The 27,198-nt window shown below is 45.5% G+C and overlaps 1 protein-coding gene across 1 annotated transcript; it reads left to right on the top strand.

The window, feature by feature from the left end:
* The first annotated feature begins 1,116 nt into the window (after nt 1-1,116).
* Nucleotides 1,117-26,950, top strand: LOC135242688 (Krueppel-like factor 13). Its single transcript, XM_064313871.1, has 2 exons — nt 1,117-1,912; nt 19,278-26,950. Exons 1-2 carry the CDS (start codon nt 1,474-1,476, stop codon nt 19,571-19,573), a joined length of 735 nt encoding a protein of 244 aa, XP_064169941.1. The 5' UTR covers nt 1,117-1,473; the 3' UTR covers nt 19,574-26,950.
* Nucleotides 26,951-27,198: the final 248 nt, after the last annotated feature.

The following is a 27,198-nucleotide window of genomic DNA, read 5'->3' on the forward strand; positions in this document are numbered from 1 at the left end:
ATTGAGAGGTTTTTGAGCCTTTAGTGTGATATAAATGCTGTTTTGTTCTATTAGCAGTTTAAAGATCAAAAACAATGGACCCTCGATTCCCGTGAGCAAAGAGAATACAGACAAATTAGTGTGGAACAGTCGTCACCTCATTCATTACCAGACTATTTAGGCTGGGCTTTTGTGAATAAGACCAAGGACTGAAGAAGTTAATTTGATGGTTGCATGCAACTAGGCCTAAATAATGTTAATTATCTATCAAATATAGCCCACAAACATTGGGTTTGAAACTTGTGTGGTGATAGCAAAACAATTATTAGGTTTAACTTGTTTTGTCAGATGGGAGGGGGTGGGGGGCAGCTCCACAGTACCAAGAATCTGTTGTCACTACACTGACAAGGACCTCTTTGTCATTTCATATCTGATAGCGTGGACTTCCGCGCCCAAAGTGTCACTAAGCTGTGCAAGTGGGCAAATAGTTGCGGACTACTCAACACGCACATGGCTGGCTGGCACATAGCCAGTTGGCTTCAACCTTGAAACCCCTGGGGAGGAGGATTTAAAGGTGTAGGCCTTCTGTCTGTTCAGGACTGTATCTACGTGTCAGGGGTAGGCTAACACTCGGAAGCAAAAGACTATTTGCAAATTTAGGCCATATCCGTAATACATTTTACTATTTAACCAACATCCGAACTTTACGTGATCGCAGGCCATATTTAAGGTAACAATTTAGATTTTGTTTAAAGAACTGTTATTATTGTTATCTCCCCCCCCTTCTTGAAGCTTGTGTGGTGTTTGCTGATTTTGGATGTTCTGCAAATTATCCATTAATTCCGTCTGCTTTATAACACCAGGCAGAAGGATCATACTCTGAACATGACACCACCCCCTCGCTCACATTTGCTGGAGAACACGCCGTTATTTGTGAAATTATTTTTACTTTCGGAGGTGTAAAGCTGTGCGCACCCAGCCCTGAAATGCGTTACTCAACTTTGTATCTGAAAGTTTTGAAAGAAGCAGAAAAGAGGCACTTTGGGACACAGGGTATCCAATGAACATGCGGCTCCAGTGACTACACCGCCCAATGTTCCAGGCAGACACGCCCCCAGCGTGGATAGAAACAGCACTAATAAGAGAACAGTATACTGTCACTATGCAGGGAAGAGGATAGAAGCAACGATGGGAGTTTTATTTTTAATGATTGTTAATTTTACTGGCGTTTTATCATAATCAAAGCTTATGTAGTGCGAGGGAACGTGTTGTCTAATGTATTTGCGTTTCGATTCAAATGGTTTTGCGACCAGGATGTTATTTTCGCTGAAAAGCCGGTAAGCTCATAAAGTGAGTTTTCTCTAATGTGACATCCAGCTACCTCCACATCAGCATCATAAAAAGGGAGAGCCACGGGGGATCGGTATTTTTTTTAAACCGAGCAGTCATTTTTTGAATGTCACGAAGAAACGCAGGGGCAATCTCTTTAACGAAATGGATCACTTTGCTGCAGAGTGCCTTGTGTCAATGTCCAGTCGTGCCATTGTCCACGATCCCAAAGGGAACCGAGAGATTAAACCAGAAACTGCGTCTGCCCCGCGAAACGGAGAGGAGACTAAAGAGACTCTGGTGAAAGACAATCCCTCTATTTTCGTCGTGGCCAGAATTTTAGCAGATTTCAACCAGCAAAACCCTACCAGTTTTGCCAACCAGGCAGAGGAGAATAAACCACCGACCCCTTCAAGAGAGGACGGAAACTCTGCCACACCTACCACCGTCAACGTCGAAGCGGGTCCCAAACAAAGAGGCAAACGTGTGAGGGGTCGAATTGAACACGAATCTCCCCAGAAAAAGCACAAATGCCACTATTCAGGTTGCGAAAAAGTTTATGGCAAATCGTCCCATCTCAAAGCCCATCTAAGGACACACACAGGTCAGTTCATTTTTATGCAGAGCGTTTGCTAATCCCAGAATAAAGTACAACGAGGGCGATGAAATATAAATTATTTTCATACGTATGTGGATTCTTACTGTGTGATGAAGGGGGGGAAAAAACAAAGTCAACATTAATGTAGGCTACAATGTGCAGAACAGAACTCCACCCACTTGTGAATTCTAGTAGTAGTTGAACAAAGGCACTACTGGTTATCTGCGTGCAAATATACGCGTGCAAATATACGGGTATATATACACACATTTTAATTAACGGTTTAGCGAAGCGTTTGGGTCTTAGGCTACTGCTTACACGCAACTGAAATATAGTAAAGTTCAGAGGTTGGCGGTTTTGTAAAATCCATTTATCGTTTCTAGCCAATAGTATAGCAATGCCTGAATAAAAATAAAATAAAAAATAAAACAGTTTTTTGGTCTATATACTCCCAGTTTGTCCATGTCCTTTCTACTTCGACATCCGAACCTCATCGGCTTGTATCAGGGCGCCTGACGCCCGGCTCCTGCGAAAATGCGGTGGAAAAACAAGCTGCTATGTTGCGCGTGTAACGTTTACACGTGACGTTGCTCTCAAACAAGTCGAAAGTGCTCGACAATATCGCAATTCCTCACTTGAACTCGAGCGCAGGTAAAATAAACCATGGCGTGAAATTAATATAATTTACAGTGAATAAAACGACAACAAGACGCAAACCTGAATACCACAACTTCTCGAAACTAGCAAGACGTAAGCGGCGTTACCCTGCAGGGGAACGGCGATTGGCGAATACAATACATCTGTTAATATTTCGGTAGAATGGTAACCGTTTTATAATCCTCTGGAACTGTAGAAATAGCTCTTCAGTATATAGGAAAAGTGGGGGTCGGTAAGACTTCTGCAGTTGCCCATCTCTGACTCTTTTGCTCTTTGTTGTGACGTGCCACACCCCCACCAGAGCAGACTGCCAGCTGATCTGGCTAGCAACAGACGCAGCTAGCTGAGCTCAGAAAGGAAGAAAAGGGTGTACGTGCAGGCAGTCCAATGTGATGTCGATGGGGTGAAAAAATAATAAGAGAAAGACCATCTTTAGATCCTACGTTTCCAAAGACAGTATTGTGTGGGTCTGAACGAAATGAATGCCGCAGTGCTGCTTTGTGAAAACGTCTTTAGTCTCCAAGCTCCACCCCTATCCAACAACAAGCATCTCCTGCAGCAGTTAGTGATGCACGGTCCCACTCAAACCATGGAAATCCTTTACTTCTGTGGGGGAAATACTGCTGTTTCACGGTCTTGTTTTAATTTTAATCTTGTTAGCATTGTGACTAATTATTTGACTGCTGCTATAGATGGCACTGAAGTAATTACCTGGAAGAAAAGCAGGATTGTTCAAATGCAGGTTACCTCCTAGAAATTGCTTGTAATATTATCTACTGTGCTGTGCACTTCAGTCACCATTTACAATAAGCAGTAAATGGAGGGACAAAAAGTTCTATTTATTAATGACTTTTTATGATTACTTTTTATGAAAGTCCATAGACTACAAACCACCCAACATCCTAAATTTAAGAGTAAATATTATACACATATAATTATACATGCAATTGTTATAACCAGAACATCAAAATGTTTATTATTTATTCATAAAATGGCTTGGGTTATTGTTCCTAGCTCTGTGGAGCCATGTCTATTCTCCTTTTCACTCCGAAAAATATACGTTTTTAATTACAGTTCTGAACATGCCTGGATGATTTTCTCTTATGTGGGTTACATTCATTGTAGACGGTGTGTGTAGTTGTAGAATTTTATTCATTATGGCTCAATATTTTTGTGGCCCGAGGGAAAAGTCAGTATTTACAGATTAATGCTTTGCACACGTTGCATGTAAACGGTCTATATTTTGATGCTCTTAATATTTCTGAAGTCTCTGAATGTAGATGTGTGCATCTTACTGAATTTTACAGACATCATAATTTGTAAAAGGGGTGTGAAATTTTGTACCTAATCTCCTTTAAAAATATATATTTTGGAGAATAGGTTCAGCTATAATGACAGTATCTTGCTGAAATGAAACAGCTTTTTGCTCCACCCTCCTTACGTAGCAAGGCTCTTGTTTCCTGCGGGCGTAGCCTTTAAACAGCTGTCGCATTGGCATCTCACCTGAGGACACGCGACTCTGTGAATAGAAAGCCAAAGGCTCCAGTCGTCTCACTGTTTTCATTTTTATTTTTTTGCCCACTCCTCGCATTTGATTGGGCTGCACCCCTGCCCTCCACAACTGGTTGAATAATGAGTTCTCCGTCTCATTTGTTTGGGTAATCAGAGAATGTGGGTCATTTGAGTTCAGCGACAGCCCCGCCAACCTGCGCTCTGTCCTCGGCTTGCTTTCCTCAGCACTCAGCACATTTTCCCCCAGTCTCTACTAGCTGAGCAAAGAGCGAACCGATCACCATCCCCGGTTATACGGCGCTATCCGACCCGAGGAGGGAGCGCTGTGTTTTTCAAAAAAACTGACTCCAGAGCCAGGAGAACTGTGAGTCCTCACTTGACTCCCTGCTGTATATCATTTTGTCTCAATGCAGTGGAAACCAGGGGAACTGTGTTGGATCGCAGTCTGCATAGCACTGTGTGAGTGCAGAGGGCTCTGCCACGGTGTGTCTATACCGCTTCAGACTGGGGCAGCAAAGCCTTGACCCAGAAAAATGAGCGGAATGCCAAACCATGGATAATCACCTGTTTTGACTATAGGTTCTTTGAATAGTATCACATTGAACTAACTGTAATTGCTTCCCCACCCCCTTACTGCATGCACAATCATGCCATATCTGATGGCTTACATGCAGATTCCCAGAAGAACTGTAAATCAAATCCGGAAAGAAAGTAAATGAGACCAAGACCTTTACTTTAACAGACTTATGCACTTTTTTTTGCTGCTTTTGGGCATAACCTCCTAAATGTGGATGCATGTCCTGTATTTTCTGTGATTGGTTCGTTGTAGATGTCAGTCTCCTTTTACCAATATGACACCGACTGCTGCATTTCTTCTTTGTTTTTTTGCTGTGTGCATGCACTGTGGAGGTTATTGCACTCATTGGCTCAACTATACTGATTGCTTCATTGTGTATTTATGCTCATAAGTCATATGCATGTTGGTTGTTAAGAATTGATGCGGATTGAAAAGCAGTGATATTTTACAGAATTTATTATTTTAAGTGCTTGTATTTCTTATTTAAATAAGATAGATGGAATACAAAGAGACAACAAGGTGTCAGATGTTCTGCCCTGGAAATGTTTTTCCACTTTTTGCAAATGTAGATTATCAGTACTGTTTAAGGTGCATGTGCCAACTAAACACTTGCCTTTGTGCTAATCTGAATCAATCCCCGTGCTCTGCATGTCCTGGCATTTTTTGGGCAGCTGGGTAGGCTGGACCAGAGAGTAAAAATTGATAGGAGAGTTATAAAAGTGTCACAAGGTCTGGCAAAATGGAATTTTTTGAGAAAGGGTATCTGGCTTTGGAATTGCTAGAAAGTAATAATTACTGTCTGCCTGAGTAACTGAATATGTATGTCATACGTAGTCAAAACAGCCCAGAGGCATTGCTGTGCACACAAAAGGGTGGGGGGTGGGGGGGAAGGGGGGGGGGGGCAGGGTGATCGTGGGAGTCGGCCAACGCTTTCTCAGGATCAAAAGGGAAACAAGCAGAAAGAAGAAACTGACTTTGTTCCAGTGTTGAAAGTCAGAATCACTTACTCAGCAGCTTTAACTATCTTTGGCAATGCAGACATCTCTCATGCCAAACTGAACAAATCAAGAAAAACTCTTTGGGAAGGTTGAGATAGAAAGAGATTACGTAGTTAATACAAAAGAGAGAATGAAACTCAAAATTTTGAATTAAGAATCAAACCTCTTAGTGTGCATCTGAAACTCCCAAACCGTATTCTTTAGCTTCAGATATACTCTCCTCTCTGTTTAAATAGTCACCGTTAAGGCTGGGCTTGGGCTGAGTTGCATCAGCAGCTAGCTGTGCCGCTCAACCCCGCAACCAGTGGGAGGATGGGTCTTTGGTATAGAGGCGCGGGTCGAGATGAGCTGCTCATGGAGGCCCGTGGCCAGCACTGGGTCCACGGCGAGGACCTGCGGCCTCACAAGTAACAGGGCTTTACATGGGAATTAATCAAAGGGGCATTTAGGCCAAGCTGGCTTTTCCTAAGATGCTAATGGGGTTCTCTGGACTTTACTGCATTCAGTCCTCTTTGGAGCCGCAGAGACTAGGAAAACAAGGAATGGAGATTTTGGCCTCAGCTCGTTCCAAAGCTGTAGAAACAGAGGCGTGGCCACCCCGGCGTACCCCCGTAACCGCCCGGGGTGATTCCGCAGCAGCGATTAGCATAAGATCCACACACGCTCCCTCAAGGCCTAATCGAGTAATGGAGGTGGTTACGAATGCTTTTTTTTTCTTCTTGGCATTGAGCCTCAGAAGAAGACACACAGATCTATCTGCTTCCAGAAGTGGTGCAATTTAATTAGAAATACAAGTGCTGTTTATTTGTAATGCATCTACAAATTATTCTACCATTGTACAGTTCTATTATTCATTCAAAAAATGACTTGGGTAGAAAGCAGAAAGTGATTGCACCCCCCCCCCCAGTTACAGTGGAGTTACCTGATTGACAGCTCAAATTTAATAGCAAACTCTTGTGGCAGAGTCTGAAATTTAGCATCAGTACCTACAGAACAGTGGTGAAGTTCGGCCGAAGTTTGGAATCAGCACTTTCTCCAAATTATTTTTGAAGATCCTTCCTCGTGTCCTAACTTCACTTTAACCCTCAACTTGACTGTGAGGGATTACTGTAATGTGTGTCACAAGACATGCTGTTACAGAAGATATCCGTAATGCTCTCATAAACTCATCAGACTAGCAAAAAGTTTTGTGTTTCTTGTGACATTTATATTGACATATATTTTTGGCGGTGTTGCTGGCCCTGTGGGTAGTGGCGAGATGTCTCTGTTATCTAATGGTCATCATTGCCCAAACGTGATCCGTGTTCAGTAATCGGAGCCTGTCGGCAGTGTGTCTCCCCTCCGTCTCAATTTCTGCTTCTATTCAAAGCTCCTTTTTTCCTCGTCTCTTGGTGTCGGAGGCTCACAGTTACATAAACTCATGCGAAGCCTTATCATCGAACAAATACAGTGTGGCTTGTTTAGATTTCAGAGCACCTTGGCTGATTTGTTTACGAAACCGTTTTGCTTTTTACGTACATAATGGCTGACTGCTAACAATGTTTGCGTCTCAGTTCTTAATTTTCGCTGAGGGAGTAGACCGAACAGCTCGATGACAGAAATGTTTTCCTTTGTTGTTTTTTCTTTTTTTCCATCTTTCCAGTCATTGGGAACAGTGAGGCTCCAGAACAGATGATACTGCAGCCAAAAGCAGACACCTTATGTGTCATAAAATGAGGGTGGGTAAACTCCTGGGGCCTTCTTTTATGTTTTTATTGTGACACTGAAGCAGGAAGGGTACGGGCTGGGAGGAGGAGTCACGCACGGCAGACAGGGGATCTCAACTCCTGCTGAATACAAATTGCTCATTATGCCGTGTTCTGTTTCGGCTCCGGCTGCTTGCGGCAGGTTCGGGTCTAAGGTTACCAGACAGCTTTGTCTGATCTCCAGGAAAGGGAGGTGCGGTTCCCCCCGGACTCAACGCTCTTGTGCTAAGCTGATGGAAAACGGGGGACATAAAGTCACGAGTTGATGCGCAGGATTGGATAAGCACTGTAGCTTGGATAAGCACTGTAGCTTGTATAAGTGCTGTAGCTTGTCGTCTGCTGGGACTAGGAAGTATGTGTCAAGAACGGGACCCGCTTCGTAAACTGAAGGGTTTAAACACAAGGAGAAGGCGACCTTTTTAGGTGCTGTTTAGAAGTGTCCTTTTGTTTTTTCAGATGAGTTTTTTTTAGGCCGCTCTCTGGAGCCTGGCTATTGTAAAAAGTGTGCCTCATCAGAAGGTGCTCACTGTTGGTGTCATTTAAAAAAATAAAAAAAAATCTGGGCTGCGGAACTACTGTTGCGTGAGGTGTTTTCGTCCAAACGCCTTTGTCCGTAACAGGGTTTTTCTCCTAATGGGGCTTAAATCCACCATACAAGCGCGGGGGTGATGTGTGGTTCCACACATACCATGGCACTGGTAATGTAAGCTGGCAGCTCAGGCTACACGAGTGGCCCTTTGACGAGCTCATTAAGTCACATCCTTTTCACAGTGAGCCTCGCTAGCCCTCGCAGTCTCCCACAGCTCGGCTAACACAAAGAGAAAGTCTGCCCTCCCCCCAGCCTAAAGAGGGACTAAACTTTGCCTCTAATCGTGACTGGGAGCCGCTACATTTCCACACGTACAGTAGACAAAGGCTGTAATGACATATTTCACAGTCTGTTACATTTATTGTCTTTATCGTCCCAGTCTTTGTCTTCCAGTGGGGTCCTTTGGAATTGTACCGTAAGTACCCCCTACTGTCCCCTCATACACATTACCCCCCCCCCCCCTTCTCAAAGGGATGTCACTATGCCTATTGCCGTTTAGTGTATCCAACTTTACAATCAAGTGAGGAATCACATATTCAGAGTGAAAGCCTTTAAAGTAAAAAATGTCACCATTCCAAAAAAGGGGTTTGATTTATTTTAAAACTGAGAGGGGCTCCCTTCAGTCACCAAATATTTCTGCTCAGAGGTTTTCCTTCCCACATGGCTCTGTTATTTTTGGGCCTTGGCACATGTAGTCCCTCTGCCTCTCTCTTCCCATTGCCAGAGATAGTGGGGATGGCGGTCCACAGCTGTCCCCCTTGGTCCAGTTCATGACTGATCCTAGAACATTGTGCAGGCGTCTGAGGCCCCAAGGTCAGCGTGTGCTCTTTCCCCTGGGTCAGGTCCTTGTAATCCTTGTACAGATTAACCTTTGGCAAGCTGCCTCCATAAATGTTTCTACTGTATATTGGTTCACCTGCATATACCTTAATAGGCATTCCTTTCTTGCTCCGTTTACCTACCGAGCACTCGTTCTGGCCTAACCTTGCTGGACAGTGGTGGTCTTGGAAAAATATATAAGCGTGGGGAAAGTGAAACATCATAAAGTAGCTGAGTGAGGAAATGTAAATTTATCCCAAAAAAATATTTTGCCCTTTTTTTATTTGGCACCCAAAAAACCTTTTTTTTTTTTTTTGATTTGTCAAAATCAAAAGATGTTAGATTTGTAATTTGCAATTTATATTAAATTTGGATTATTTTTCATAACTCATTTGACTAATTATGTTTAAAGTGTATATTAATGTTATGCTGCATACCACAAACACAAGCCAGCTGCGGTGTCTTGTTAGCTGTGTCAGCTAGCTGTAAATAACAGCACAGAACGTTCTAGCTTTGGTTCAGAGCTGTTGGATTGTCAAGGACTCTGTCAATATCGCACAAGCATGTAGTTGTACATGTCCTGTGTTCTATGTAGCCAGTTGCCTTGGAAGAAGATACCCGTTCAACTACGTCATTGAACGATATACGTTTTTAAAAATTAAATAAAAATGAAAAATATAATAGTTAACTGAAGAGCAAGCGACAGTTTTTACCCAAACCTGCTAGGCTTTGGTCGTTTGTACAGTGGCAACGCGTGGCTAATGCAGAAGTGAATTTGTGTAATGGGTTGTAATAAATGTTTGTGTTTTGTAAATAAATTAGGGTCATTGCTCCTTTCCTGCTCTGCTTGTCCAGTGTGGCTGAATGGTTCCTCTCTGTGAGTTCCTGACCAGCCATCAGTGTTGAACACTTTTTCCGGTTCCTTCTCCTTTGGGGGTCGTTTCCACGGTGTTCCCTCCCCGTTCGTCCCGTTTTCGGCTTGCAGTCAGAATTTCAGTGACGAGGTGGGGGAGGACGGCATCTTGTTGGGCACAGACAGCTTCTTTCCTGGAATGACAGATGTATCCTGTAAAATTTTGTCTGTGAAGAGGCACACTTGCCCCCTTCTATTCTTCCCCTCCTCAATAAAATATATATCTCTATGTCTGTGTAAATACATATAGTATCTACAGACAGTATAATATAATAACTATAGATAGCTGGTTCAGTTGTGATTGTCGTGCGTGAAAGAAAGATGTAAAGGCTTTTGCTGTACCTCTGAAAGTAGCCTGTCAGCCCAGAGGTAGAGTCTGGTACGGGACTACGTGCGACTGCCTTTCGTACACAATAGATCTCACGCGTTGAAGGTCTGCTTCAGTTTAATGAAAGCAGCTCTGTCTCCACCCCGTCCCCCCAGCTCTTTGGCCCACTGCGGGTCAGAAAAATAATGGCACGACGGTTGGCGGCTCTTAGCTTTGGAAGGCCTCGCCGTTCCGGCGGTTGGGAGGGTGTCAGTTACCGTGGGCAGGAAGAGGGGGATCTGGAGATGGTGTGTTAACCCCCCCCCCATGCCACGAGCACCACCCCTGAGCCTCTCATGCAGAACAGCAGAGCGAACACTTCTGCGCTCCCCGGCCCTGCTGTGGGAACGAGGAGCGTGGAATGGAGTGTGTGTGTGTGTCTGTGCGTGTGTACGTGCGTGTGTATGTGTGTCTGTGTGTGCGTGTGCATGCTTGTGTGCATGTGTGTGCGTGCGTGTTTTGTGGGGACGCGTTGCTGGGATAAACAGGGCTGCCCTCGGCTGATGTAGGTCGTTTGCTCAGCTGCCTGTGCAGGATTAGCATGCTGAACGCTGACCTCTGCTGCAGGGGCACTTTGTGAATGAAGTAAGGCTGCTCTGCCCTCTGTGCACCCGCCGCCCAGCTAGCGCAAGAAACGAGCGTACATCTCCTCAGACCTGGTGTCAGAAACGGAAGCGTGTGTGCGTCTGTGTGTGTGTGTGTGTGTGTGTTTGCATGTGCGTGTGTGTGTGCACGCATGTGTGTTTATCTCTCTTATGTAATGAAGCGGACAGCCTGCGCTGTCTTGTCCCTGAGCCGCTCATAGCCAGGCGCACAGATGAAGAAAAGACACATTCAGCAGATGGGGGAAGCGGAGGAGGAGGAGGAGGAGGAGGAGGACATGGGGGAGGGGGGACGCTTCGATTTCTCATTCAGAGGTGAAAGCTCCGCCCTCGGTGCTGCCAGTCACTGTGGAGATGGTGTGCAGAGATCTCAGGCTGGGCTGTGTCAGAGGGGGTGGAGTCGCGATTTTGAGCTGAAATCATTTTCATATCATCATACTTAGCTCCACAGAGAGGCAGGGTCGTTTTAGGTGTAGGTTGAAAATTCAGAACGTGTTCTGCGTGCTTTTTTTGGTTTGTTTTTTTTCTCAACAGAGGTCTTGAGAACCAAATTAGGGTGGGAGTTTCAGAGAGTCACACATGCTGAGATACCGCTTCACGCCTGCTCTTCGCAGAAGTCATGAACGCTCCAACGGCTTCAGCTGTCTTTGTGTCCTCAGATAACCACAGTGAAAAAAACAGAAGGAGTTTGAAAAATAAATAAGAGACCACATTCTCCCTGCAGTGAGATCAGGCTTCGAGCGTTTTCAGTTAAGGCTGTGCACACAGCGCAGTTCTCTGCAGGCTGTCTAGTAAAAGCAGATTTATTTCCATAAGGAATCTGAAGTCTGATGCAAGGTGTGGGCCCCTCCCTGCCTGCTGCTGGGGCTGGGGGGGTGGGGGTGTTTTGTTTGTCACGGCAGGCTGATCTGGCCCTGCAGAGGACCCTGCCGAGGGCGTGGCACGCTCAGCGGGGGGGCATGTGACCACTCTGACTGTTCGTTTGATGTAGCAGCCTTTGCTGGGGGTGTGATGGTGTGATGTACCCTAACACACTGATGTGCATGTGCGCACACACACACACACATTCACGCACACACACACACACACACAAGCACATAAACACACATACACACACATGTATGCACACACACATACACACACACATACATGCACGAACTGGCACTTAAACACACACACGCACAAATACAGGCACATACTCATGCGTTCGTATACGCAACCACACACGTGTACATTCATGTGCTCACACGCACAGATGTGCTTCACCACAGAGGGCTGCAGAGGGTTTTGACTGAACTCTGCACTATGCTTCTCTCACGCACTTGCGTCAGCGTGCACGGATGATGTCACACACACACGGGTCAGAGGTGCCGTGTGTGTTTTACTGCCATAGGCACTCTTTTAATCTCAGCCTGACTGGCCTCTCCTCACCCATCTCCCTGTCTCTGGATGCTGGAACAACAGAGACCTCAAGGAGGTCTCTCCGTTTGCTTATATGGTGGGTGGGGGCTGTTAGCAGTATCTGTTTTCTTTCTCTTTAGCATGAAGATTCCTAGACCTTTTTCCCTCTTTATGGAAATTCACGTCCCTCATGCACTCCTGTGTGAAGCTACAGGGTTAGCTTTCTTTCCTACGGAGAGCTGTCTTTTGATTGGTCACACAGTAGTGATTGACGCCCATTTTCAGCTTCACCCTACGTCGGGGTTTGTAAAGCTTTTGTATCCCATCAGCCCTGTACTGGGACAGAAGGGTTTATAATGAGCAGAGAGGCCATTCTGGTCGCCTCTTCACACCAACGCACAGACAGCTCATCAGATTCTCGCACATGGCGTTCCCTCACAAAACCGTGGTTAGCCTCCAGACTGCGTGGTGTAAGCATGAGTGTAGCTTATCAGTCAGTGGCGAAATTAGACAGAACTCCAGAAAATCTATCTAGATGCTTCCTTCTTTCTTTCTTTCTCTCTCTCTCTCTCTCTCTATTTTTATGCCCCTTTAACCTAGCTCTGTATGTTTGTTTCTGAAAAGCAGGGGCAGTGTTTCCACAGTTTCTGCAGTGAAGTCATGGAGTAAATACTGTTTAAGTGATTAGCATAATGAAAAGCCTGCCCAGGCAGCGCGTCAGTGTCTTCTCATTACCCACAGTAGAAACCCACATCCGGCCTGTGATTGGCTCGTGGCCAGAGCCGTAAACTTCAGCAGTAGGAAGTAAATTACAGTCTTGTGATGAGTCAGCCCCCTGACCCACCCACCCATCCATCCCCCATATATACATACATGCACGCACGCACGCATGCACGCACACACACGCACCCACACACACACACTTCATCTTGAGTATACATTAATTGTTGTTGGGATGGCCAGAGCCAAACCTAAATTGATTGCAAGCAGTTGTGTGCTTGATTTAAAGTGATTCCCTGTGTCAACGCCCTTCTTGGGCAGTTAAATTGGGCCACATGTGACTCTGCCCATCTCTCTCTCGGATTGACCAGTGGGGTTACAGTATCTTTTAGGGCTTATCATCTGTGCCCCGCCCGTTTGTGCCCGCTGTTTTAATAGGTTTTTACATAAGCTTCTCGCCACAGGCTTGAGTGCAGCAGAAGCATGTGGGGATTGGCTGCCGCTCCTGCCCGTCAAGGAGGACTGGTGAATGTTCTGCCCCAAACAGGTGGTGACGCCACGCCCCCCGGCTCCCGGCTCCCGGCTCCCGGCTCCCGGCTCGGCCAGATGGAAGAGCGATTTGGCCGCGATCGCTTCCGCGGTGGCCCGAGCGCCTCTGTGGTCTCACACTGTCTCAGATTTCATCCTGCTGCACATTTTACCTCCATCTTAATCTGACTAACACCCTGATCTGAGAGAGAGAGACTGACAGACAGAGAGAGAGGGAGGGAGAGACTGATAGAGAGAGAGAGAGAGGGAGAGAGGGAGAGAGAGAGAGAGAGAGAGATTTGGGGAGGGATTTTGCTCAGTGACCCAGTGGCACAAAACCGGAGTGCTTACATAACCTAACTAGCTGTGACATAATCGCACGGCTCCTGAAGAAGGTGCTGGCTTTTGGGCCGCGAGCACGTTACAGTATACCGGCCTCCCGTTACCGCCGATCGGGGTAAGTAGGTCACAGCGGCAATCCGAAGCCTCCTTAATTACTCCTCCCAGTCCGAGAAGGGCCAGCCGCGCACGGCGCACCGTCCACTCCTGAGAGAGCCTGCCCTTCCCCCTGCGGTGCTGACATCACCGCCCAGGCTGTGACCTCACAGCACACGTGCAGTTTTGACCGAGTGCGCGCGACGCGCCTAAGAACATGGTGTAAAAACGGAGGGCGGACATTTCCTGCCGTAAATCAGCTGCAGAGACAGTGGTCTGCGGTGTGGCGGTTACACACATCACCACCGCACCTCTGTTCCACTCCCTCCAGAACAAACAAACTGAGCCAGATAACCTCCTCCATGTTGCAGAACTAAAAACCTGCTTTTTATGCAATTAGTATTTGGGGTCCATAATCAAATTTTTTGTTGTTTTGTTGGGGGTCATTTTTGAGGGGGGAGGCTAACAGGTGATGTGGGCCTGGAGCAGGGGGCCTTGCACGGATAGTGGTCCCCCATTTCGAAGCTCGCACGCCCTTCCCCACCCCCCCTGTGCTGACGCATCGCTGTGTGCGTGTGCGCGTGCGCACGTTTCTGGAACTAACCACATGACCAGCTCCCCCCTCCCCCCTCAGATAGCTTACTCCTATTCACCAGTCATCCGTGCTGTGTTTGACCTTGTTTTGAAGCACACCACACTTAGCTGAGCATTTTAAAACAGGAACGACGGGCCCTATTTTGGCGACACCAGCAGCACAAATGCTCCTGGGTGCGAGTGGAATTGCTCTTTCGTCCTGTGCAAATTTTTTTTTCCCACGTTTTGTAGTTTTGTGGTCTACAGACCCATTTGCGTCAACAGGGGTTTGCGTGGTGCAATTGGGGGTGTGTCAGTAAAAACACGAGCTTGGTGTCTATAACATGCTTCCTCTATTCTGTTTCATATTTATTATCAGCATCTGGGTAATTATTTGTGTTTTTTTCCCTCTTGGGTACATTTGAGGGCGTCGACTGTGCAGCATTGCTTCGTGGGTGCTGTTCATAAACTGCGCAGTTTATTAAGCACATTTTTTTAAGCACATCTTATATTTCACTACAACTCAATTCTTTATATCAAACACTTTATTTTTATGAATATTGTTCTTTAGAAATACTTCTGAAATATGCCCCCTTTGTATAGCCTTTAGGTTACATTACATTACATTACAGGCATTTGGCAGACACTCTTATCCAGAGCGACGTACAACAAAGTGTATAACCAAAACCAGGACCTGCTTAGTTTAACTTGATTTCTTGTAAAAGGAAAATGATTTATATGGTTTAGTGCTACCTTTTGTGTACCAGACCTTTATATTAATAATGCATAACTGAGTTGCTACTTCAGATTTCTTACGGGTTTGGTTGACTGTGGTGGACCCATTGAGGCTGTGGAGCATCACAAGTGCCTCAATAAAACAGAACTGAAGCATGGAGTATGTATTGTATCTCTTAATTTCTGTGGTGCATCCAAAGTGTAGTACAGTGTATAAACAATTTGTACTACTATAAAGTCTATAAAGTCAAATGACAAGTGCATCAGGCAGGATCAAGCAGCCTGCTGGCCTATGGCCTTTATGAAGCAGCACTGAAGGGAAAGAAAAAAACCGATCTGATTGGAGACACTGAAACCAAACCTCCACCACAGCCACGTAATTTATTTCCCTTACGCCAACCTTCGACTGCGCTGCGACTGCGCGAGTGCTACAGTTTACCGAAACTGAGTTAGACGCGCCTTAATGCCCCGCCTCCGTAGGTTAGCGGATGCGTCTGACGGTTCGCACCTTGTCTGCGTAATAGGGCTCGTTATCTGATAAGGTCTGTCTAAATTATTATGCAGGAGGGCAGCAGACTTCACATATGTGCTCACTCCGGTCTGTTCTCAGATGGATTCCTCTGCCTGATATACACCCCGGCGGTTTTTAGAGGCTGCGTGTCGAGGTGTGTCTCTGTAGCCAGCGCCACGTGCTGCCCCAGTCCCCTCTGGTGCCCTGTGAAATATTGATGGTGCTGGATGGGATGGCTCAGCTGTCAGGCCTCCCAGCGTGCGGTTAAGTAAAGGCTACGTTTCACTCGAACCCGCCGCTCTCTCAGCGGGGCCACCGCCCACCACGGGCTCCTTCTTTTATTAATCAGCCGCTGAGCTCCGATCAGGATCAGGTTCCCGCTGAAAAATAAATCCACTTTAAAAAGCCATGAAGAAAACAACGATGAGGCCTATAGTCCTTCCTCCCTTAGGATAATAATCTGATGTGTTCCGCGTTGTGTATTTATAGATCAGGTCCAGGATGTTTAAATGGGAACAAACATACATGACCCTCTGTGTTTGTTTGGACTGTTGCGTGTATGTTTTTCTGAGTGTGTGTATGTGTGTGCATCTCTGTGCCTGTATGTACAGTATGTACTGTGCTGTGCGTGGTTTGGGTAGTTCCTTTGTGAGTGAATGCGTGTATGTGCTGTGTATCTCTGTGTGTGCAAATGTCTGTATGTCTGTGCGTCTATGTATGCGTGTATTTGTATGCCGGTCAGGGATAGGTTAGGATGTATCTTTTTGTGTGCGTGTGTGTGCGTGTGTGCGTGTGTGCGTGTGTGCGCGTGTGTGCGTGTGTGTGCGTGTGTGTGTGTGTGTGTGTGCATGTGCGTACAGATCCGTACAGATCCAAAGGGAGCAGTGCTATCTCCTCTGTGGCTGTCTGTAGGTGAGGCTGGCTCAGTGCACATACAGACTGTGGGAGTCTGGACTTGCTTTGCCTGCTGATTACACTGGCTTTGTATCCTAGCAATGGAGAGGGGGAGGGGAGGGACCTCTGTAAAGGAGCATGTTTTCCCCTCCTCTGTGACTTGGTTTCATGTGTGTGTTCCAGACAGCAGAAGGGATTTTTTCCCTACCGGGGTCTTCAGGGAAGGCAGACAGGGGAGGCAAAGGGCAGTCCAAAATGCTCCTGTATGCATCTGGCTAGCCTGTTGCTTACAGTTTAACAACAGATTAGTCAAAAATGTTTTTTTTTTTGAGACCAGTTTTTTTATTTATCCATTTTATATATCAAATGTCAGACAGGCGCTGACCTGTGTGAAAAAACATTTTTAAAAACATGAGCCTGTATCATTGGTGTTGCACAACAGAAACACTCCGGGAAGTGGGGATGTTGTTTAGTGTGTAATGGTGCCTCTTGTTGTCGGGCGGAGTATGACTGAAGGGGAAACAAAAAGGAAAACCGTTTTGGGCGTGTTTTGCCGCCGTATGCGCAATGTTCGATTTAGACTCTGTTTTCACACAAAGAGCGCACAATGAGAGAGCCACACCAAGATATATTGTAACAGCTGGTTATGGGTGGATTTGCGCCACAACCACTTTTATGGCTTTCATGGAGAGGGTAGGGGGTAATTTCTCATGCACTCAATCGCAGATGCTTATACTGTATGGTGGAACAGGGGAAGGGAGCTGTGAAAGATGGCTGCCTTTTGCAGAACCAGGCTAATGAACCCGTGCGTCTGGCCTCCTGACAGAGATGACTGTAGCGTAGTGTGGTTTTTCCGGAAACCTCTGCGGTTTGAGGAGAGCTGCTTTGGCAATGAGAAGCAGCGGCGGGCGTCCCTGCTCATCCTGCCTCTCTCTCTCTGGCCAGTTTTCCAAGCCCCGGCTGTGGCGTGTCACACGCACTGACCTCTCTATCCTGTCACTCTATTGGCTGTCCTCCCTTCTCCCCGGGCCAATCACAGTCAAAAGCCCTCCAGGGCCGAGCAATATGCAGTAGATATCTTCACCGGCTGCCATGGGCTTTTCACCAGTGAAAATGGCGCCCCATTTAAGCCCTTGGAGCCTGAGAGAAGGTCACCTCTCTCTCACCAGTGACCCATAAAAATGGAGGGCTTGCAAATCTTTTATGCCTGTGCGGAGGTGGTGCCTGTTTTGCTTAGCTGCTGACTCTGAGCCTTGGTGCCTTAGGTCATTGCCGTTGTGTCAGCCAGAGGTCATAGGTCACCTCTGAGCGGTCATTGTCAGAAAGCATCCTGTGAATGTGATAATGAATTCTTTTTTTTAATGGCCAGCCAGACAGTTCGTTCAGTCTACCCTCCAGTCCGTTTTTTTTTTACTTCATTCAAACATTTAGAAAGCAAAGTGGGTAACAGATGGAGAAGGGATTACAGCTCAAAAGGTGCCTTAGCAGGGGATCGAATGCTTGCCCACATGGGGGACCCGTATACAGGTCAGGAAACAGTCACTCTAGGTACTGCACTGCACTGTCTTGGCTGATAAGTAATTCTTGGCAGGGAGTCCTCTGTACAGCTCTGTGGTCACCGAGGTGATCGTTAGAGACTGAGGGACGGGTATCTGGTATGAACTGGCTGTGAAAGTCCACGTGTGCATTATTTTAAGAGGGAGTTGGGGGGGTCACACAGGGTTCAGAGCACACCGGCATGTGCACCTCCTTAACCCAGGCAGTGGTCGTGTGTGACGATGCCGCTGAGGAAGCGTTTGCGAAAGGCTCAGCGGGGTCGGCTGCCGCGGCCCTCTCCATCCTGTTAGCTGACGTTTCCCGCAGAAAAGATTTAAAAGCTTTTTAAGGCCCCCTTGTTTGAACAACACCTTTCAGCTCGCGAAACAAAAAGGCGTCCTGCTAATTCGACAAAACGCATTGTGGGCGCAAGTGTCTCTGTGAATGGAGAGGAAAACAAAGGCATCTCCGCTGTTACGGTGGCACATCAACCTTTTTTTTTTGTTGAGAGAAATTACTGGAGGGCCAGTTTTGGTTGGGCGCCAGCTTTCATTCAGCTGCGGCTTTCTCTGAAACGTAAATGGGGCGCGTACCGGTTTGCAAGTGAGATGAGATCTCTGGAGTTGGTTTCTGTGCTTTCACATTGCATTTACTTGAGTGACAGTCAGCAAGATGGCAGAGGGGGGCTGTTTGACCTCAGTCAGCACCAGCTCACCCTATGAGGATCAACATTTTTTTGCCTGCCTGTTCTACCTCCTAAAGGGTATGCACTGACTATTGTCTGTTTCTGAACTTATGTATTTTTTTAAAGAGAGAGCATACGGTCCAACTTTTTCACTTCATTAAGACGGGGAAAGCGAGAGAGTTACAGATCGAGATAGGATCGCAGTACAGAAATGACAAATGGCAGAATCGAAACCCCAGCCACACAGTGTATTTGTATATGAGCCGAGAGCTGCCATAGAAACGGCACTCAGTCTTGCCCTGTGTCTTAAGTTTTGTGTTCTTCAGGTAATAGTCTCTGAGTGAGAGCGACTGGGAGCAGCATTGCAACATTGACCTTAGGAGAGTGCTGCTGATGTTATTTCACTGATGATTCATGTCAGGGTTGTCTGCACTTCTGGCAAAGGATATATGAACACAGACAGGAGAGGCATCGACACTGACAGTGTTAATCTGTCCTCTGCCAGTGCGGACATGTCCTGTTTGAGTGCCGTGTGAGCGCTGTGTCTGACCTGGCTGCTGTCCCCGTGTCACAGGCGAGCGTCCCTTCCCCTGCACCTGGCCCGACTGCAACAAGAAGTTTGCGCGCTCGGACGAGCTGGCCCGCCACTACCGCACCCACACCGGGGAGAAGAAGTTCGGCTGCCCTCTCTGCGACAAGCGCTTCATGCGCAGCGACCACCTGACCAAGCACGCCCGCCGCCACTCCGACTTCCAGCCCGGCATGCTGAAGCGGCCCCACGGCGGCGCGGGCACGCGCACCGGCTCCCTCAGCGACTACAGCCGCTCCGACGCCTCCAGCCCCGCCCTCAGCCCCGCCAGCTCGCCTTAAGCCCCGCCCCGTCCTGCCCCGGCCTCTCCTCCCGACTCTTGTGTTGCACAGTTCTCCACGCCCCTTCTAGCTCCTCCCCTGCTTGCTGTACTGTACTGAACTGTACATACATACGTATTGTAGTGCAATCTCTTGTGCAACTCTGAATACGAAAAAACAAGCCTTTCACAAATGGCAATATTTGCATAGTGTACAATATGTCTGTAATTTTTATATAGCTTCTGGCTGACTACCTGGTTGTCCATTGCATTTTTATTTAATTTTCCTTTCTATCATTTAAACTACCCAGATCAGAAAAAAAATTGCAGGTATGCAAGTGATATTATTCTTCACCTTTATTTAAAATGAAACGGGGGATGGGGGGTTCTCATCCACACCTCAGGATCTCAGTACAGTTGTTTTCTTAACTACTTAACTTGACTGCACAATACAAACATCACTTTACTCTGAAATTCAACGCAGTTGAATTTTGCACCCTGCTCAGGGATGGCCTCCTTAGCTTGAAAGAATGAACACAACGAAGACATACAGCCTTACATTCGAACAGGATTTGCACTCTGCATTTATTTTGTTAGTTTTCATGCCGGGGGAGGGAAACTAGCACTGGATTAACGTTCATTTAAAACCATGGTTTTATGTTTTTTTATTTACTTTTTTCCCTGCTCCACTCTAGGATGTAAGTCAGACTAAGACCACTCTTTGAATGTTTATTTGACTGGAAATGACACGCAGGAACATCCACGCCTGTCGTCGTTTGCTTTTCATTTCAACAAAATGGTAAACCAGACAAAATTTCGACAACTTTTGAAAGCACATTTCAGCGAGCACAGCTTCCACTCAGAAGTGCTTTAGCGTTTCAAAGGGAACGGGGTCCTTCCTGACTCCGCCATGCCCTGCGTTGGTAGGGAGGGTGCGTGTGCCCAATGCTGCGCTGAGGCCGGGCCTGAGCTGGGTCCCGCCTGCTGCTGTCCCGGCTCAGTGAAACCTGCCGCGTACACCGCAGTCGCCCAAATTACGCGCCTATCTGCGCGGGGCAGGGCTGCGGGTCTGAGACGGGCGGACCCAGATAAAAGGGCCCTGCTTTATCGGGGTCGCCCGATCCCATGGAAACGCCGTGGGACACGCCCCTTGTCTGTAACAGACAAAAGGAAAGCGCAAGCCCCACCCGGTCGGGACTGGGATTGGGGTTGGGGCACACAGCGGACCTCCCGGAGTGGGGGTCCCCCCTGCGCGGGATGCTGGTATTCACCCCTGCTGTTGTTCGGTGAGAAAAAAAAAACCAAAACATGCTCCTCGTCCGTCAAGTAGCACGTTCCCCACCGAGCAGAGCTTCACAACCACTGTCAGCTGGTCCAATATGTGGTGCAGCACCTCCTACTGTTACCCAGGCAATATCAGGGGAGGCGCCTCCCTTATTTGGTGTGATTGATGTTGTCCATTTTGGTTGAATGGTTGATAGCGGTTACCGCAGCGCCATGGTACCTCCGTGACGGATGGACAGGGGGCCGTCTGTCTCCTGTTTATTGGGGAGGCCCTCGTAAAACTTTAATCGCGCCGCGGAATACATTAGACAGCCACTTTCAGACTCCTTCCTCTCTACAAACGGGGTTCATACCACCCTAGCAAAAAGCTTTTGCTCTCAAACAAACCTCATCCAACTGGATTAAAAAAGGGAAATGCGGGCGAAGTTTACATTCGCTGTGTGTGGAAAATGGCGGTCCTCTCCACAGACCCAGGCCTGGCTAGCTCAAGGCCCTTCAGGAAAAAAGCTGAACAGATTAAGCACTGGCTTTGAGACATGAGACACCAATGCCGTCAAAATGTAAAAATAAAAAATAAAAAATGAATGTCTGTCCTCAAGCCTGTGCACGTCTCGCCTGCTTTTGGGTCTCCCGGCGGGTCCCCGGGTTCGAGAGCCGCTCTCTGCACCCTGCCCCTGCAGAGGAACATCCCGCGCTGGGACTGGAGCCCAGCTGCAGTGGGAGGGGGGCATTATTCGGGGGGGGGTGGGGGAGAAGGAAGCAGGTGTACTTCTGTGAATGGCCAGCCTTGTCTCCCCCAAACCCCCTCCCGACCCCGTTTCCCTGCAAATGTTAGTCCCCCTTTCCCAGCCACCGAAAATAGGGCACATAATCAAGCTTTTTCCCCCGCCCCGTAAAGAAAACACCCTTCATAAAAATATACTGCCCCACTGCAGCAGTATTTGTGCAGTTAACCACATATAACGCAGTTCCTCTATAACTCCTATTCCGTTAAACAGGATCCAGACTGCAACGCGATGCTTTGAGTTCTAAAACGGAGCCGCTTCCCCACCCCCCCCCCCTTCAGTTTTTGAAAGGCATTTTTTAACGGCACACTCGCCAGTCCCACTTGCCGTACTGCTTCGAAGCCGTGCCGCATCACGCCACGCGGCACTCCGCGAGTACACACGTTTGAGTTATTAGAGCATGCAGTGTAGAACAACGCTTGTGTACAGAAAAGGCCTAAGCAGGACCACTCATTTTAGTTCCTTTTTTTCAGTGTTTTTTTTTTTTTTTGTTTGTTTGAGTATTCCACATCTTCAGAGTGTAATTTACTCATTTCATAATCCAGAATCATGGGAGCTGCTTGAGTGTGCAGGCTGCTTCTTGTTTCATTTGAATCCATAAAAGACACATTTACCTCAGGGCTGATTTCGGTAGGGCGTACTCGGACAGTTGCATGTCCCTACCTCTGTTTTTATTTTTTTTCAGTTGCTTATCTCGGTTAAATTGCACATGCAGTGCAAAGTCTGTCACGGGCAGCTCTCCTGTGGTTCCCTCAGTCTGTCCCCTTACTGCCGGTCAGTAGGAGCAGACACGCAGGAAGCTGTCCTCCACCTCACCACAGATATTGTATTTACCAACCCCAGGTATTCCTCCCGACCACACCCCTAGCAAACTGGTGAATCAGAATTCTCAATGTTGAGAACCTCAGAGCTGGAAATCTGGTGCAATGAATAGAATATCTGTGGCATCACCTCAGTCCCTGAGACAGTGTCCATACCTGGTCTCTTTCTCTCAACTGGATATCACCTCTCCACACCCCCGTATGGTCACACATTCCCCACGTAGATGCTATTTCATCTGCAGAACCTGTCGGCCTGTGCTTTTAAATGGACACAGGGCAGGTACAGTCATAGACATATATACAGTAACTGGCTACTGCCTGACCTCAGAGTCAGATCTTCAGTAGTTTTACATGCCAGCACTTCAGGGTTTCCCGCTCAGAAAACAGGTGTAAATACACGTTAAGCATTCACAGAGGACATATTTCACTTGACAGGGTTGTGTTTTGGGTGATTAGTCTCTTCTAATAGATCCTGGAATCATATTGATTTCATTCATGTTATCAGAGAACTGTTGACTGTTTGAATCATTCATGCACCTGTGTTTTTTTCATTTATTGTTTTTTTTTTTTTTTTTACTGTACCAGATCTACCTGAGTTTTGAAATATGAAAGAGGCTATAGAAAAACTGGGATCTGTCTGGTTGCGATACAAGTGTTTATTGTACACTTGGCTAACAAATCAACATTGGCGAGTATTTTAATGAATAGTGGGTATATTCATTTTTTTAAATCCATGCTATTTTGGGGTGATTTTCAGATACTTTTTTCTGTTTTCAGGTCACATGAAATTATTATTGTTATTATTTCATTTATTGTCATTAATATGTTATTTTATTTGTTTTGTCTATATTTTAATTTTGTGTGTTGCTTTTTCCGGTTTTTGGCTAGAAAGTGCAGATAATTTTCTTGCATTAGACGCAAAGTATATCTAAAATACTGAGATAAGATAAATGTATTTCATTCACTTCAAGACACTGAATGCTGTTTGTTTCCAGAGTTTAAATGTAAACTCTACTTCTATGAAACCCTGCAGCATCTGCTGCTGGGAAAGAACAGAGGAGGTTAAGTTAAAAAGGGAATTCACCCAAATTTTCTAAAGGTGCATTTCACCATTTAAAGGCTTTGTGCTTTTTCTCTGTTTCATTTTGAAAGTCGCATGACCATAGAGACCACAGCATTGTGACGTAGGTTTTCCATCTAGATAGCTCATCTCTCTGAAATTCAAGACGTTGCTCCATGCCGGCTTAGAGAAACTTACAAGGTAGAAATTTTGATGAGTTTTAGCGTAGGAGATGGGGAACAAAATCTATATCATCATAATACACATTTAAACAGGCCAGCAAACATTTTTCCAAGACTGTTTGGAACAAAACTCCAAATAAAAAAAATAAATTTGAAATGTAACCATTTAGGGTGCTCAGATAACTGACTTAATTATTTTGTAAACTACAAGGGGGGGGGGGGGGCATACTAGATTTAGCAAACTCAATGCTACTCTTTTTTGGGGAGGGGGGATGTATTTTATACATGCATGTACATTTTGCTTTGATTCATTTTTATAGGTCTGTCTGTCTGTCCCCTGGGTTGATCTGTTTTTTGATGTTAAGTTGTGTTATTATGATTTTTGTCATTAGCCATGTTGACGAAATCTTATTAATGACTGTTTATAAAGGCTATGTTGGGGATGAACTGCGAATGATGTGTGGACACAGGCTCTGTGTGATTGAACTTTGACTTGTGTGACAATAAAGGCATAGAGTGATCATTCCATTAAAGTGACAATGAACAGACAGATTCCATATATCTGAAGACATTACAAAACAAATGTATAGTTTTGTATGTGTGATTATATATATATATATATATATAACATGTTTCTATGTATATGTACAGGATTGAATGAAAATTAAGTTTTTGTGTATTGAATATGCAAGTATTTTTACGTTCATACTCTTTGCTATTGGCTTGATATTAGCTAATTAACTGATTTATTGTTATCTAACTAAAGAAAGTATAGTTTTAATTCTTGCATTTCCAAATGCTTTGTATTAGTGTTTTATTTTTGTCATCTTGAAAACTTTTATTTTGTGTAGGAATAATATGTAATGCAGTCAGGTGTAGCAAATCTTTCATATAAAATATAAATGCGCTCTATATTGCAAGAAAATGGCCACTTTGCTCCAAAGGATTGCGGTTGCTTTTGACATATTTGCTGCTTTGCATCAAACCAATGTATTGGACCTTCATTTGAATATTATCTATTTATTTTTTACTTGTACTGTATTTTGACTGTGATTCATTTATTTTAACATCTTGTGAATAAGAGATAGACTGGGTACTAGTCCTTTACATGTTCTGCTTTTTTTCTTTTTAATTTGTTTTCCAGTTAGGTAGCTTCTTTCTTGTATGTACGTATATTTCCCAGAAATATCATTGTTTATGATTTGTAGGCTGGTCCTTTGACTAAAAAAAAGCAAACATACAGTACAAACAAACCATATGACATACTGTCATGTTCAAACAAACTCCACCCCCAAATCCTGCCAAAAAAGGGAATTAGGAAAGCTGCTTTCTGGTTTGACATGTCAGTGTATCGAATGAAACTTCTTTGAAAACCTTTCTTCCCATCAGAATTTGCATTACCGCAGTTGCTTATGGTTGTGAGAGGAATGGTGACAGGGCGCACTGGCTCGCTGTGACAACAGGACCTATCAGGCGAAGCCTGTTCTGCGGGTGTGAAAGTGACTGAAATGGATGCCGTGCGTCAGTAGCCGGGCTGAGTGACAGGCCACACTTGGCACTTGCCACATGGCCTCGCCCCTGTCAGGAGTTTTTACCAAAGGCTTCAGGAATGGATGAATGTTGAAATAGGACTTTATATCTGTTTGTCCCTTGATGATTGCCACAAAACTTTGCACAGCAATTGGATACCCTGTCTCTTCTCCATGTAGATTGATGTCCCATGCTATCTACTCTGTCCCATCTTTTCTGATAATGCGGGTGTTTTTCTTCCGATAGGGGGATAGCCTTGTGTTCTGCAGCTACATTTTCTCCATGGGCCAAATTTCAATGGAAATATGAATGCTGTCCTGTGCTTTTGTGCAAAAGAATGCCCATAATTACTTTTTAACACCATGTTCTGCTTAAAACTGGACCTCAGCTATTTTGTGGCTTTCATTATCAGTATGTATTTGTTCACAGATTAGTGAAGGGCTTGCAGGTTTTAGTCCAGTGATAAAAGAAATACATTGAGGCATAGGCCTCTACCTCATTGAGTTCACGCAAGTGTAATTGAGTGTACGCGGTCATTGCACACCTCATTCAGAAGGCACTGTGTTCCTTTGTCACAGAAGATAGCTGGGGACCTGTGGCCCTTGCGCTCCTTTGCGCAGTTGTTTCATTCTCTGCATGGCCTAATGCACGCAGGTGAACAAATTCTCACTTCTTGGCTTGACCTGTTGAAAGTAACCTCTATGATTCCCATTCCCTGTACCAAACAAATGAGAAATTCTTTACTGAGTAAATATAGGTGTTGCTCAAGTTAAACCTTACTTTTGGCTTAATGCTGATTTACAGCTCATTTTCATCTGTTCAAAGAAAGGGCAAGGTATACACGTTCTTCTGCTTTCTGTTTTTTTTTCAGTGGTTTCATATTTACATTTTGTCATCTACATGCCGTCCTTTTTCTATAGGACATGTCATGCAGTCATTTGTAGCAAACATTTTTGATGGCAGTATGTCCTCAGTTATTTAGGTATGAATCATCTATCCTTCAGTCACCTTTGAACCAGAGCTCCCCAGCCCCAGTCTTGGAGAGCCACAAGGTCTGATGGTTTTTATTGCTACTCAACACTTGATTGAAATCAAATTGAGTGATTACATAGTGAGGTCAGCTCACCTGGTTCATTGGTTCGGCTGAGTTTGTTCAGTTTAATATGAAAGCACTGGAGATGACGCTGTGGCTCTCCAGCACTGGGGGGTTGAGGTTGGTTTAAATCGTACTACCTTCATCATAGACTTTTAATGATACAAAAACATGTGTCCTCCTTGTGAACAAAACTTGCCTTCCTACTAAATCTCTCTTTTTTGTACACCGCCATGCAATGCCTGTTTCAGTGACTCGATGGTGCTGCTCTCTCTCTGTTAGCACCTGTGTTACCTGCTTTGTTTGATAACGTTTGATGAACTTTGGCCAGTTCCTTATTTTTTCCACAACCACATCAAAGGTGCAGTTGTATCATATTTTTCACAATCAACCAAATCACTACGTTCAAAGTATTGCAGTTGTACAGTTCCATATATTCTGCAGATATTAATGTGCTGGTCTATTGTTGCTCTGCTGTGTCTTTTTATGACATTATTTTTTACTCGTTTAGACAATATATTGTGACTATGTCCTATGCAAATACAAAAATTAACAAAATTGTAAAATATTGAACGTTGTCTTAACTTGTATGCATGAATTAGTGAAGTTTACATTTGGAAATAAATTCATAAATAAGCAACTCATTTTTCATCGTGTTGTGGTTCACTGCGTTTGTTTGATTCTTTGGCCACTAACTAGGTTTCACTTTAATATTACAGCAATTATTCACGGATGTAGGTGTTGATCATTTTAGTGCAAAACTGAGGTATGGTGAATGGTGGGCGGTGTTTAAGTCTACAGGGTGTGTGTTGGGGTAGAGCAAAGTCATGCTGTCCTGGGATGGTAGTGGAGGGATGGAAAATTAGTGACTAAAAAGGAGGGGTTTAGAATG

This window comes from Anguilla rostrata, chromosome 16 (assembly GCF_018555375.3).
Source record: "Anguilla rostrata isolate EN2019 chromosome 16, ASM1855537v3, whole genome shotgun sequence".
Taxonomy (NCBI): domain Eukaryota; kingdom Metazoa; phylum Chordata; class Actinopteri; order Anguilliformes; family Anguillidae; genus Anguilla; species Anguilla rostrata.

Excerpts from the sequence above, each read along its gene's own strand:
- LOC135242688 (XM_064313871.1), top strand. The coding sequence starts at position 1,474 with ATGGATCACTTTGCTGCAGAGTGCCTTGTGTCAATGTCCAGTCGTGCC. Across the intron at positions 1,913-19,277 it reads CCATCTAAGGACACACACAG|GCGAGCGTCCCTTCCCCTGC; the intron begins GTCAGTTCATTT and ends CCCGTGTCACAG.